The sequence below is a fragment of the Pseudophryne corroboree genome, chromosome 5, assembly GCF_028390025.1.
Source record: "Pseudophryne corroboree isolate aPseCor3 chromosome 5, aPseCor3.hap2, whole genome shotgun sequence".
Taxonomy (NCBI): Eukaryota; Metazoa; Chordata; class Amphibia; order Anura; family Myobatrachidae; genus Pseudophryne; species Pseudophryne corroboree.
Window position 1 is genome coordinate 776,083,915 of NC_086448.1, and position 12,379 is coordinate 776,096,293.

General features: G+C 43.4%; 1 protein-coding gene across 2 annotated transcripts in view; it reads right to left on the reverse strand.

The window, feature by feature from the left end:
- The window catches only part of CRHR2 (corticotropin releasing hormone receptor 2), a 306,717-nt gene that overhangs the window by 131,319 nt on the left and 163,019 nt on the right, over positions 1 to 12,379 (reverse strand). For both annotated transcript variants that reach the window (XM_063924323.1, XM_063924324.1), the window contains one exon: positions 4,984 to 5,069. In XM_063924323.1, coding sequence (XP_063780393.1) covers positions 4,984 to 5,069 — 86 coding nt within the window. The remainder of the gene's footprint in view (positions 1 to 4,983; positions 5,070 to 12,379) is intronic.

Here is a 12,379-nt window from a genome sequence, read left to right on the forward strand (position 1 = left end):
CGTAATGTGTAATAAGGGGACGCTGCCTGCCATAATGTGTAAATAGGGGATGCTGTCTGTCGTAATGTGTAAAAAGGGGACGCTGTCTGCCGTAATGTGTAAAAAGGGGGACTGTCTGCCGTAATGTGTAAAAAGTGGACGCTGTCTGTCGTAATGTGTAAAAAGGGGACGCTGTCTGTCGTAATGTGTAAAAAGGGGATGCTGTCTGCCGTAATCTGTAAAAAGGGGGACGCTGTCTGCCATAATGTGTAAAAAGGGGGACGCTGTCTGCCGTAATGTGTAAAAAGGGGGACTGTCTTCCGTAATGTGTATAAAAAGGGGGACGCTGTCTGCCGTAATGTGTAAAAAGGGGACTCTGTATGCCCTAATGTGTAAAAAGGGGACTCTCTCTGCCGTAATGTGTAAAAAGGGGGGCGCTCTCTGCCGTAATGTGTAAAAAGGTGGACGCTGTCTGTCGTAATGTGTAAAAAGGGGGACCCTGTCTGCCATAATGTGTAAAAAGGGGACTCTGTCTGCTGTAATGTGTAAAAAGGGGGACGCTGTCTGCCATAATGTGTAAAAAGGAGGCGCTGTCTGCCGTAATGTGTAAAAAGGGGACGCTGTCTGCTGCAATGTGTAAAAAGGGGATGCTGTCTGCCGCAATGTGTAAAAAGGGGGACTGTCTGCCATAATGTGTAAAAAGGGGAATCTGTCCGCTGTAATGTGTAAAAGGGGCTCTACCTGGTGTAGTGGCGCTACTTTGCGGCGTAATTTTAATAATGGAGACTACTGTCAGGGCCGGTTCTTTGTCTAGGGGTGTGGCTTAATACAGGGGGCGTGGTCAGTTACGCCCCTGTAGAGTTGTGTCCCCATTTGTGCCCCCTGTAGTGTAGCACCGCTTGAACACACAAAAAATAATACTTACAAACCCCGCTCCTGACCGCTGCAGACCTCTGCCGGTGCCGCTCCTCTCCTCGGATCTGTGGGAGAGACGTCATGACCTCTCCCATAGCACAGCATACACAGACACTAGAGGTCAAATGTGACCCCTAGCATCTGTCAGTCCCACAATGCTGTGCGGTGCGCGATGATGTCATCGCGCACCGCACAGCAAAGGTCCTCTCCACGAAGGGAAACTAGACGCGTAGCGTCTAGTTCCCTTCACAGCGGTGGACCAGCGGGGGACACAGCGGGACGCACAGTAGCGGATCTTGCCATGGTGCGGCGCCCACCGGATGGCGCCGCCCCGGGCAAAAGTCCTGCTTGCCCGTTGCAAGATCCGCTACTGACTACTGTGCACCGTAATATGAATTGGTATTATTTTGTGGCCACACCCCTTCCCCATGAAGCCACGCCCCTATGTTTTTTGCACACACCTATGGCGTGCACTGCCTCTATTTTACATTTTACAAGGGGGGGCTCTGATGCCATTTTTTGCACACAGCGCTCAAATGTCTAGTTACGGCACTGGCTTATCTACTGTTTTTAAACCTTTTCAGTTAAACACTTGAATTAACTTCTGGTACGTGGTCATTTTAATGGGTTTATTCAAAAGGAAGTCCCAAAAATGTGTCAAATCTGAAAATGTATCACTTTGTAACTGCTGATGAATATTGTATAGCCATCTCCAGCTCTCCTGGAAGTTCTGATAGACATGGACTACTGAATCTGTTTCTTTACTCAGCACCCGCTCAGATATTTTTTTTAAATCGGGTTGAATTTGGCTACTTCATGTATTTGACAACTGTGACCACTTTATAAATTGGGACCCTAAATTTTGGGTGATTGGGACTTTACAAAAACCGAGATTATGGGGGAGATGTATTAAACCTTGTAAAGAGGACAAGTAAAGAAGTTATCTGTAGCAACCAATCTACTATAGCTATGATTTATCAAAGACATTGAATTGATAGCTATAAGCTGATAGGTTGCTATGGGCAACTTCTCCACTCGTAACTGTTTAGAAGGTTTTATACATTGCTCCCCATATCGTCTATATGTTCTATGATTTCTCATATCACTTATTTGTCTTTAATGCACTCCCAATGTTATAATTTCCATTGTCTGTAGTATTTGTTGCATGCTGCTTTTATGCAATAAATCAGTATTGTTTATTAATATTGAGCTTACTTGAGGGTTTTATGATTTTGCTGGTGGGTGCTTGGTGGAAGGGGGCAGCAGGAATTAAAGGCCGGCCGTGGCAGTGACGAATGCCCATTACACAACACACCATAATGCCCATTACACATTATGCAACACACTGTAATGCCCATTACACATTATGGAACACACCGTAATGCCCATTATACATTATGTAACACACCGTAATGTCTGTTACGCAATATGCCACATCGTAATGTCTATTACACAATATGCCACACCGTAATGCCCATTACGCAATATGCCACACACCGTAACACCCATTATGCATTATGCCACACACTGTAATGTCAATTACATATTATGCCGCACACAGTTATGACCCTGACACCATTTTATGCCCCACACACAATAATGCCCCTTACAAATGATGCCACACAGTAAGGCTCCTAATTACTTTTAAATTACCTGCCTGTTGTCAGGGGTCTCATTCTCGTTGCCAAGGGTTTCATGCATGTTGTCAGGGGTTTCATGCTCTGGGTTCCATGTTCGCCTGGGGTCTCCTGCGCGTTGCCTGGGTTTCATGCGCATTGCTAGGGGTCTCCAGCACATTGTTATGGGTTTCATGCGTGTTGTCAGGGGTTTCCTGCGCGTTCCCAGGGGTCTACTCCGCGTTGCCAGGGGTTTCCTGCGTGTTGCCAGGGGGGTCCCCTGCGAGTTGCCAGGGGTCTCCTGGCCGCTGTTCCAGTAAAGTATGGGAGGGTGTGTGTGGGCTTCAGTATGTATACTTCTAGCCCCCGCAGCCCCCGCAGTGGATTGAGATGCGCTGGGGGCTGCGGAAGCACTTCCGTACATTACAGTGTGAAAAAAACCTTTAAAATTACCGCATTGGCGGCGGCCATTTTTGGTAGGTTTTTTTACATTGCAATGTAAGGAAGCGCTGCCGCAGCCCACAGTGAGTCTCAATTCACTCACTGCGGGGACTGCGGTGGCTAGAGTAACTGTACTGAGGCAGCGGCTTCTTCCGTAGGTGCTCCTCTTTGTCTGTGGGTGCTCGGGCCCGGGAGCACCCACGGAATCGGCGCCTATGCTCTATAGTTCAAGGGATAGTGATTACTTACACTATTGGTTTTATATATATTAGAGATGTGTGGTTTGGCTCTCCACAAATCCGGATCCAGGCAAATTTCGTAGTTCCTAACTGAACCAAAGCCTGATTGGAATCCCCCGAGGAGATCCAAACCGAACCAAGTCCTACTTGGGAATTCGGATTTTAAATCCGAATTTCGGATTGCATAGAATTCATGATTTTTATCAATGATTATCCATTTGTTTTTATCGATTATAAACTGAACCGAAATCCAGATCAAAACACTGTAGGGTAGTTTTGCCAAAACAATGAATTGGAACCACAAAACCAGAGTACGGGGGTCAATGTGTTTGTTTGTGTGTGTGTGTGTGTGTGTGTGTGTGTGTGTGTGTGTGTGTGTGTGTGTGTATATATATATATATATATATATATATATATATATATATACAAACAAATATAGAAAACCACAGCACTCGCCACCCCAGAAGCTCACTTGTCCTCACAACATCAATAAATAAATGATGGGGGTTTAGTTAGTGAATTGGCCAATGCACGGAAGCCTGCATACCGCTCCACGGTACCCCACCTACATGCAGCGGTTTGCAGGCTTCCGTGCATTGGCCAATTCACTAACTAAACCCCCATCATTTATTTATTGATGTTGTGAGGACAAGTGAGCTTGCTATGGTGAGTGCTGAATTCTCTATTTGTATGTATTTGGGTAGGTGGCCATGGGCTGCATGCACCCCACCCTATGAGTGGTGAGTGCAGACACTGCACCCCGCTTCTGGGGTGGCGAGTGCTGTGGTTTTCTATATTTGTTTGTATATTATGGGGTTAATCTTTGGTTAACTCTTATTAACCATGGTCACAGGCCTTTTCATGCACCCCTGTTTAATCTCAATTGTTCTAAACCTGTGTCAGCTGCTCCTTAGTAATTTACCGGCTGTGTCAGGTGACTAGTATGCCTTTAAAAGCCACTAGATATGTGGCAGGCATACATTAAACTTAGTGGGCATATTTGCAGTTATATTATGTGATACAGTTGCCAGGTTTTAATTCTTAAGGCTTTGTGATAGTGTAGGACCTGCATTTATTTACTGATGTTGTGAGGACAAGTGAGCTTGCTATGGTGAGTGCTGAATTCTCTATTTGTATATATATATATATATATATATACAGCTTTCAGTGTGTTGCTTCACCTGGTACCTTCGCAAGCAGGGACTACAAATAAACTTTGCAGCAAGGTGCGGCACTCTGGTTGACAAAATATGGAGACACAGCAGGAATACGGTGAGTTCCAACCTTTCAATGTACCTTCACTGTGCTGTCATCAGGGATCCTCTGTACATAAATATACTGTACATATGCATTTGATGTTATTTTTAGTTTTGATTCTATTTCGTCCTCTTTATCAGGATTGTCTTATGATTTCTTTGTCAGGCACTCAGCTATTCATAACAGGTGACATTTAAATTCTCATAGAGAGTGTATAAAACCAACATTTACCCGGCAGAACTGAAGTTTGAAGGATAAAGTCTCCCAATAGAAAATATTACTGCAGATATGTAAATCACTATACAGTATGTGGCTTAGACTGCTGTGTTTCTGACAGCCTGATATGATGGGAGGCATCAATTTAGCCTGCAAGAATTTCAAATGTATTTGTTCTCATCAGTGTAAAATATAAATCCTCTGAGGTTTAGGGCATGGGAAGGACTAGGCAGAGTTATCATATCCTATAGATGAAATGAGAGCAGTGCCTGAAATATCAGTATCAGTAAGGAGAAATGACATTACATTGCGCTGCGCACCTTTTTATCCAGAATGGCGACACACTGAGAGTAATTCATCCACGTTGCCCAAGTGCCGTTTTCAAAACATTCTCTGAAGACAGTTCCTGAAATACAAGAACATAAGAAAGATGTTAAGTACCATGCATAATCAGATCACTACAAATAATACTCTATAGCAGCACTGAGTATTTTCAGAAATCAGCTAAGTCACATTATAAGAGATGTATGGTCCCACAGGAGCAATCTAGATACATCCAATCAGTTTTCCTGATGTCCAAAGATGCTTTAGAACAGCAAGGTAAATGCTAGCTATTTTACAAATTAATGAGAGGAACTTTTAAAGTAATATTTGGGGGTGTATTCAATTATAGTTGGAACTGACGTCTAGTCGGAAAGACGCAGTTTCCCACTTTTTTACGTCGAATCGTGATTCGACCTATTCAATGGGGCTGCTGTTTTTCCGACAGGTCGGCAATTCCGACTTGTTGGAAAACACGTGGATCGGCGGATTAGCCGCGGAACCACTAGTTTTGTCGGATTTGCAGACAAAATCCGACAGCTTTTAGTCCCGTTCTCGACAATGTCAATCCGACTTTAAAAAAGTTGGATTGACATTATCGAGAACGGCCAAAACCTGTCGGATTTGACCGCAAATTGAATACTGCATTGTCGGATCCTTTCCGTCGGAAAGGATCCGACATGCGTTGAATAGACCCCTATGTCTGGAGTTTCCACTTAAAGGAGTTCTGATTGTGTGCCTATTAAAACTGCAATATGGGTATATGTTTAGTGACACCTCAGCTCTGTACAGTGTCGGACTGGGGCATGAAGGGCAGTGGTGGGGGGCTGAAGCTTAGGGTTGTGGCCAGCCACCACAGAGGCTTGGCTAACAAATAGAAAATAAATGGACTAGGTACCACTATATATATATATATATATATATATATATATTGTAATGAGCTCATCATAGAGTGGGAATTCAGTATGATGTAACAGCATAATAAGTTCATAGCTAAGCACATGATGGTGATCATATTATTGCACTGTACAGATGATAGCAGACCCCTGTACTGACTGGCCAGTGTCTACAAGTGTTCCACATGATAGATCGACAGTCAGTAGGTCGGCACCATATGATTGCCATGCATTAGGTCAACAGGTACAACAGGTTGACAGTGCTGAAGGTCGACAAGTAGAAAAAGTTGACATGCTCAAAATGTCGACATGACAATGATCAACGCCGTTTTTTCCCCAAAACGTTTCCATCATTTACCATCTGCGTGGACTAAGATTGGGAATAGTAATCTGCCCGCAACGTGGCCACGAGGGTACATGTTTTCACTCATTTGGCTTAGATATGGTTAAACATACAAAATAACACAAAGAAAAAGTGCTGACCATTTTCATGTCGACCTTTTAGCCCTGTTGACCTAAGGCATGTCAACCTATTGACTGTCGACCTATTCATTGACGATGTTTTAATCTACACCCATGTAAAACGCAATGAGAACTGCAACAGGTGAAATACATGCCACTGTCAAAGATAATTGAACTATCAAGCTTAATTGTAGGTTGCTTATTGGATGCAGATCTACAATGACATCCCAGTAACAGAAGGAACTATGCTCATTATGCTATAACCAGAGGAGGGGACAGGGGTGACTGGCTACTTTGATTGGCAGGTGGGCAAACCTTTGTTTAGTTTCTGTAGAAGTACCAAGAACCCCTGTTCATCAGTGGTTCTGCTCCACCAGGTAACTGACCCTTTAACAGAGTAACAATATATAATTTGAGGGCACAGTCTGGAACCTGACCCCTAGAAGGGAGGAGGGGGCCCTCATGCAGTAGGACCTACCGGGGCTTTCCCCTGTACCCGTATTTGCCAGTACAACCCTGGCTCTGTATGAAATTATGGTGGGAAGAACCTTCATCTACACATTCATGCACTGCATGTGTAACAGTTGCACTAAATATTGTCCCTCCCCTGTGACAATATCACCATTTGTCTGTAGCCTGGCTAGACCAGCTTGTGCTTGAACTAGACGGTTTAGCTATGTTACTGTATGTCAGCGTTTCTAGTAACTGTTTATCACACACTCACCCTGTACAACAATGCTGAATATATTTCTCCTGTATGAATAAAAGGTTATGTCCTATAATGTAAAGCATTACCCAGAGCAAACAAACCATACAGTATCAGATGTTTTGAGGCAAGCACTACTGTATCTTCTAAACCATAGGTTCTCAAACTCGGTCCTCAGGACCCCACACAGTGCATGTTTTGCAGGTAACCCAGCAGGTGCACAGGTGAATTAATTACTCACTGACACATTTTCACTGACTGACACACTAAGCCACAGAAATCCTGGTTCTACACCGGTCCTACATCTTGGCTCAAACTGCTCATTGAACCACAGATATCCCGGCTCCACACCGGCTGCACATCCCGGCTCATTACACGGCCGTCAGCTACTCCTTTCATTATATTGGAGAGACCACCTATATCAGGCAGTGAATTGTCCGTAAGCCATCCGGTCTTTCAGCCCCACGCATCGGCCCTGTGCACAGCTGCTGACATCTTCTCTTAGAACGCGGCTGAAACTACATTCTTTACCGCTGGTTGCCTGGTTACCGCACAGTCATCTCCTCGCCGCGCAGACGGACACTGGGCATTGCAGGACCGCAATACCGAGGACGCTCGGTACGGACCAGCCCTAGGAGAAGGTAATCATAATTTAACTATTAATTTGCCCACCTGCCTGTGAAAATCTCTCAAGACATCTATCATCAGCCACACACTGATCGGCTGTTTATCTGGAACTGTGGACATTCCAATTACATCAATTCTGGACTCTGTGGTTCCCATTCTCAATAAGCAGATTGAGAATTTACAGCTCATACATCTTATGATCTAGGTGTTGACATATTTAGTTTTATTTTCATGTGTTTTTTATTGCATTTTATATGTAGACTCCGAAAGTCTTAATTAATGTTATTAACATAATAAATCTTTTCTTTTTCTACGTCAGCTCTTATCATTAATTATTCCCCATTAGCCATTGGTGGTTGTTCTTCCACTTTTGCACAGCCGTTTCTGAATTGTAGACTACATAGAGCAGAAACATGAATGCTGATAGGAAGTGTAATGTCCTTCACAAAACATATTTGGAAGAATTATTAAAGGGTCATTTACTACTGTACCTGCAAAATGTGTAGAGTTGAAGCACATATGTATATAGGTTCTCTTTCCACTGCTCTGATGGAAGGACTGAGCACGTCTGTCAATATAAACACGTAGTATACCGTCCCCACACTTTAAATCTTTCTCATATAGTATCTTATCTCACATCAGATGCCCTTGTCTGCGTTTGGGAGTTATATGAAGAACATACAAACAAGGAGCACAGCAATCTACAGAATGGGCAAAATGTTCCTCTTCCATGTGACAAAATGGAATAACTGCAGCTTTGTAAATGGCCCTGTGTGTGGCCACTAATGCTGGACATAACCATGCAGCAGGCCAGCCAACATGGATGGGGAGAAGCCTACAGTACAACCTGATAGTTGGAAGCCCCCCCCATGGACTGCACGATGTACGGAGTCCAGCACTGTTCAAGGGCTGAAGTTGGCTGAATGACAGTCAGATGGACCAGAGACCAAATTGAACGATCCAGAAGATTTTGCTGTCATTTTCCGCTGAATGATAATCGGTCAATACCATCATTAAGTTTGCTGGTTCTCTCGATTATCGTGCAGTGTATGGCCATCTTAATGCTAGAAGATAAACTGTTTTATATGATTAATATAGTAGCAGCCGACAGAGGATGACTTGTAACTTTTGTCCAGGAAAGGTTAGTGGCCTTCTGTACAACCATTCAGCTAGCCCAGTGGTTCTCAAACTGTGTCCCTATGCCTCCTGGGGTACATCAGGGCAGTTGCAGGGGTGCCTTGGATTGGTGGTCCAGGACCAACTCAAAATATTTATGGTCAACAGGCAAAACCAGCGCTGGGGCTGCCAATCATAAACTATGTGGACAAACAGAAGCAAATCTTGTCCCTCACCACACAATTGAACCTAAGGGTGACATATATAAACACAATTTACTTAATTTAATATTTATTTCTACATTTCTCAGTAAGAAACTTTTGGCCTATGGGTGCCGTGAACTTTTTTTGATTTTCTAGGGCACCGTGATTCAAATGAGTTTTGGAACCACTGAACTAGCCCAAATATGATGTGATTTAAGCCTGTAGGGACTCATCAATGACCACAGGCTGCAGGCCTCGGTCAGTAATGACACCTTCACCTGCCCGACCCTCAGGGGTGGTGTAACAGAGGAGGGGCCAGTGTGCAGACGCTGTGCGAGCCCCGTCCTGCGGTACAGCAGACTCTGGCGTATACAGTAGATACGCCAATGCTGACCCTACACCTGCAAATTGGGACTTGATAAATTCCTCTGTGTTATAAGCCAAAGGTAATAGGTGTTTTCTGCAATATACAGTCTGGCTGAATTTTGCATATGTAGACATCCCACTGTCGACATGGTAACCATGCTGACACACTGCAGCTGTCAAGATGTTAGCTGTTGACATTTCCACAATTTCGACATCATAACAATTGACCTGGTACCGCGGACATTGTAAATATCGATATCACTGCCATAGACATGCTGACAGCGTTCCAGAATAACCTACCACCTAGTATAAATGCTAAGACTACTCAAAGCCACCGGGGGATTTGGTGACCTACTGTACTGTATATTGATCTTTGAACTTAGAAAATCAGAATATGAATCCCACTTGGGTGAGAGTAGGTACATGGATGAAGACACTGTCATTTTGTAGACTGATACATTTTACTAGAAGTAAATATTAGAATGTATTTCTTTGGTAAACAGAAATATAACAAAAAGAAAATATAGTCATATTCTTCTATTTCAGCGCTTTAGTATGGAAAACCATTCGGGAAATGTGTCACATTAGGCTCTCATGGGTCTTCAACAAACCTGCAAAATGAATGAATGTCAAAGCGCTCATAGGAGATATTCCCTAAAGATAAAGTTGAAAATGTTTTAGATGAACAAAAGCAGTATGAATACTTTATATAAGATGATGTAAATAAATATTTACAATCTGTAAATACAACTATGATACTAATTGAAGAACAGTTTGGAACCCCCCCCCCCCCTAAGAAAAGTGTTGATGTTTTGTCGATTTAGCTGTGAGTATTCTTGTCTACTTTTGAAAAAGCATTTCAGGGAGATGTGAAAATAACACGCGTGGATGTGTACTGCTACATCTGAGAGGCGTGTCATAAACATGACTTACATCCAAATGTAAATGAGCCCCAAAGTTAGTAAGATTTACTTGTTGCAGAAAAGACACTGATATTTTTCAGGATTTGTTCGTGAATTGTGTTTTACAAGAGGTTCCATACACTGTAAGTGGCCACAAGAAACCATATATAAAATGCATGTAGCCATAGGGATCATTGTGCCGTATAACCAATGCAGGGAAATGGCACTGATGAGCCCATCTGAATTTATGCATCTCTGATTTAATGTTTTCTCCCAAGAAAGTACCAGCTGCATAATGGGGATAAGGTGCAATCAGGGAGATTTCTGGACTCTTCAGGGAGTCAGGGAGATTGTTACTATTTCAGGGAGTCTCCTGCAGAATGCGAGAGGGTAGGCAACTATGAGCTGTGAGATCTAAAGCAGCAATTTTGTAAAAGGCAAATTAGGTTTGTGTTGCCTTTAAAAAAGTTCTCACTTTAATCTTGCAGCTATGTCGTGGAAACATTGACATGACAACTCACAACTCTTCCTGATGAAGCCTTAAACACAAGTAGCCGTAATGAATGTTGATTAGTGTCCTATTATGCAGTTACTGTATTTCATCTACTTGTATGTTCCTGCTTAACGTGTGCCTTGTTTTCCCCTCTATCCAGCGCTGCAAAACGCCGGGATGCCTTACAGATCAATGCAAACAATAATCATGAAAACAGTAATGAGGAGAGCTGCCTTAGCATCGACTTCCAGGAGAGAAAACTAGCGCTGTGTGCGCCATAATTGTCCTTTGTGTCTCACTGATAGGACATAAATGTCTGTCTTTTTATGGTACTTCAGGGACTGTTCTGGGACAATTAACTTTAGAAACACATTTTAGAGTCATCTTATCTGTGTAAAGCCTCTGGCATTACAATAAGATTTTAAGGTTATAGAGAAGAGGAGAGAATTAAAAACTGTCTTGGCCCGACTTGAATCATCAAATGGAACATAACAGAAATGAGAGCACCGAAGCAGTAACTTTGCATTTGAAATCTCTTGGAGGATTGAAACGGTTCAGTGGCACAGAGGGGGGAGCAAATACTACTTGACAGGGACCTAGCTTGTTGGAGGGGCGTATCACTAGGGAGTGAGACTGCTCACTGCAGTGTGCTGGGCTCCGGAGGGTCCAGTGAGGCTGCAGTACTCTCCTCTCTTAAACATCCTAGTGACATTTGGTGGACCCGTTCATTCCAAGTAAAGCATTCGTTACCTCTAAACCCAATAAATAAAGACACGGAGACTTGAATTTGGCAGAAAAATTGCTAGCTATTTATTTGACCCTAACCATAGCAAACCTGTAAATGAAAACTTTGTTAAGATGCCGATACAGCCGGCATATGGTGGCAGCAAAAAGAACGGCTCTACTAACCTAAATTAACCGTAAAATACTAAACATTCGAAACCATCCTAATTTTACTACAACTATCAAAAACCGGTAATAGGTGACAACTCCACCCCCACAGTGACTACCCACCGCTCCTGGGTGCCCTGCCGCTGCCTTCCCGGACGGGTGGTCAAGCGGCCAATAAGTCGATGGAGGTGAGTGCACCTAAACCAAATCAAACTGTAAATCACTACAGCTTACCATACAACCACCAACTGCCGTTCTTTTCCGCCAATAGATAGCCAACGATAAAACCAGCCAACAATTTAATGCCAAGGCACTCCGTGCCAGAAACCTTTACCAACAGGGCGGGAGGGCGGGAAGGCAATTTCACCAACAAGAGAGAGACAAGATGTCTGTCCTTCCCTATATATACTAACCCTCCCCTTTTCCCAAAGGGCTGTACTTTCCTTCCAGCTAGGTCCACCCCTCACAAGATGTTTAACTCATTCCTTTCCTATGCTGTCAATTCTCTCTCCTAAACATCCTAGTGACATTTGGTGGACCCGTTCATTCCAAGTAAAGCATTCGTTACCTCTAAACCCAATAAATAAATACACGGAGACTTGAATTTGGCAGAAAAATTGCTAGCTATTTATTTGACCCTAACCATAGCAAACCTGTAAATGAAAACTTTGTTAAGATGCCGATACAGCCGGCATATGGTGGCAGCAAAAAGAACGGCTCTACTAACCTAAAT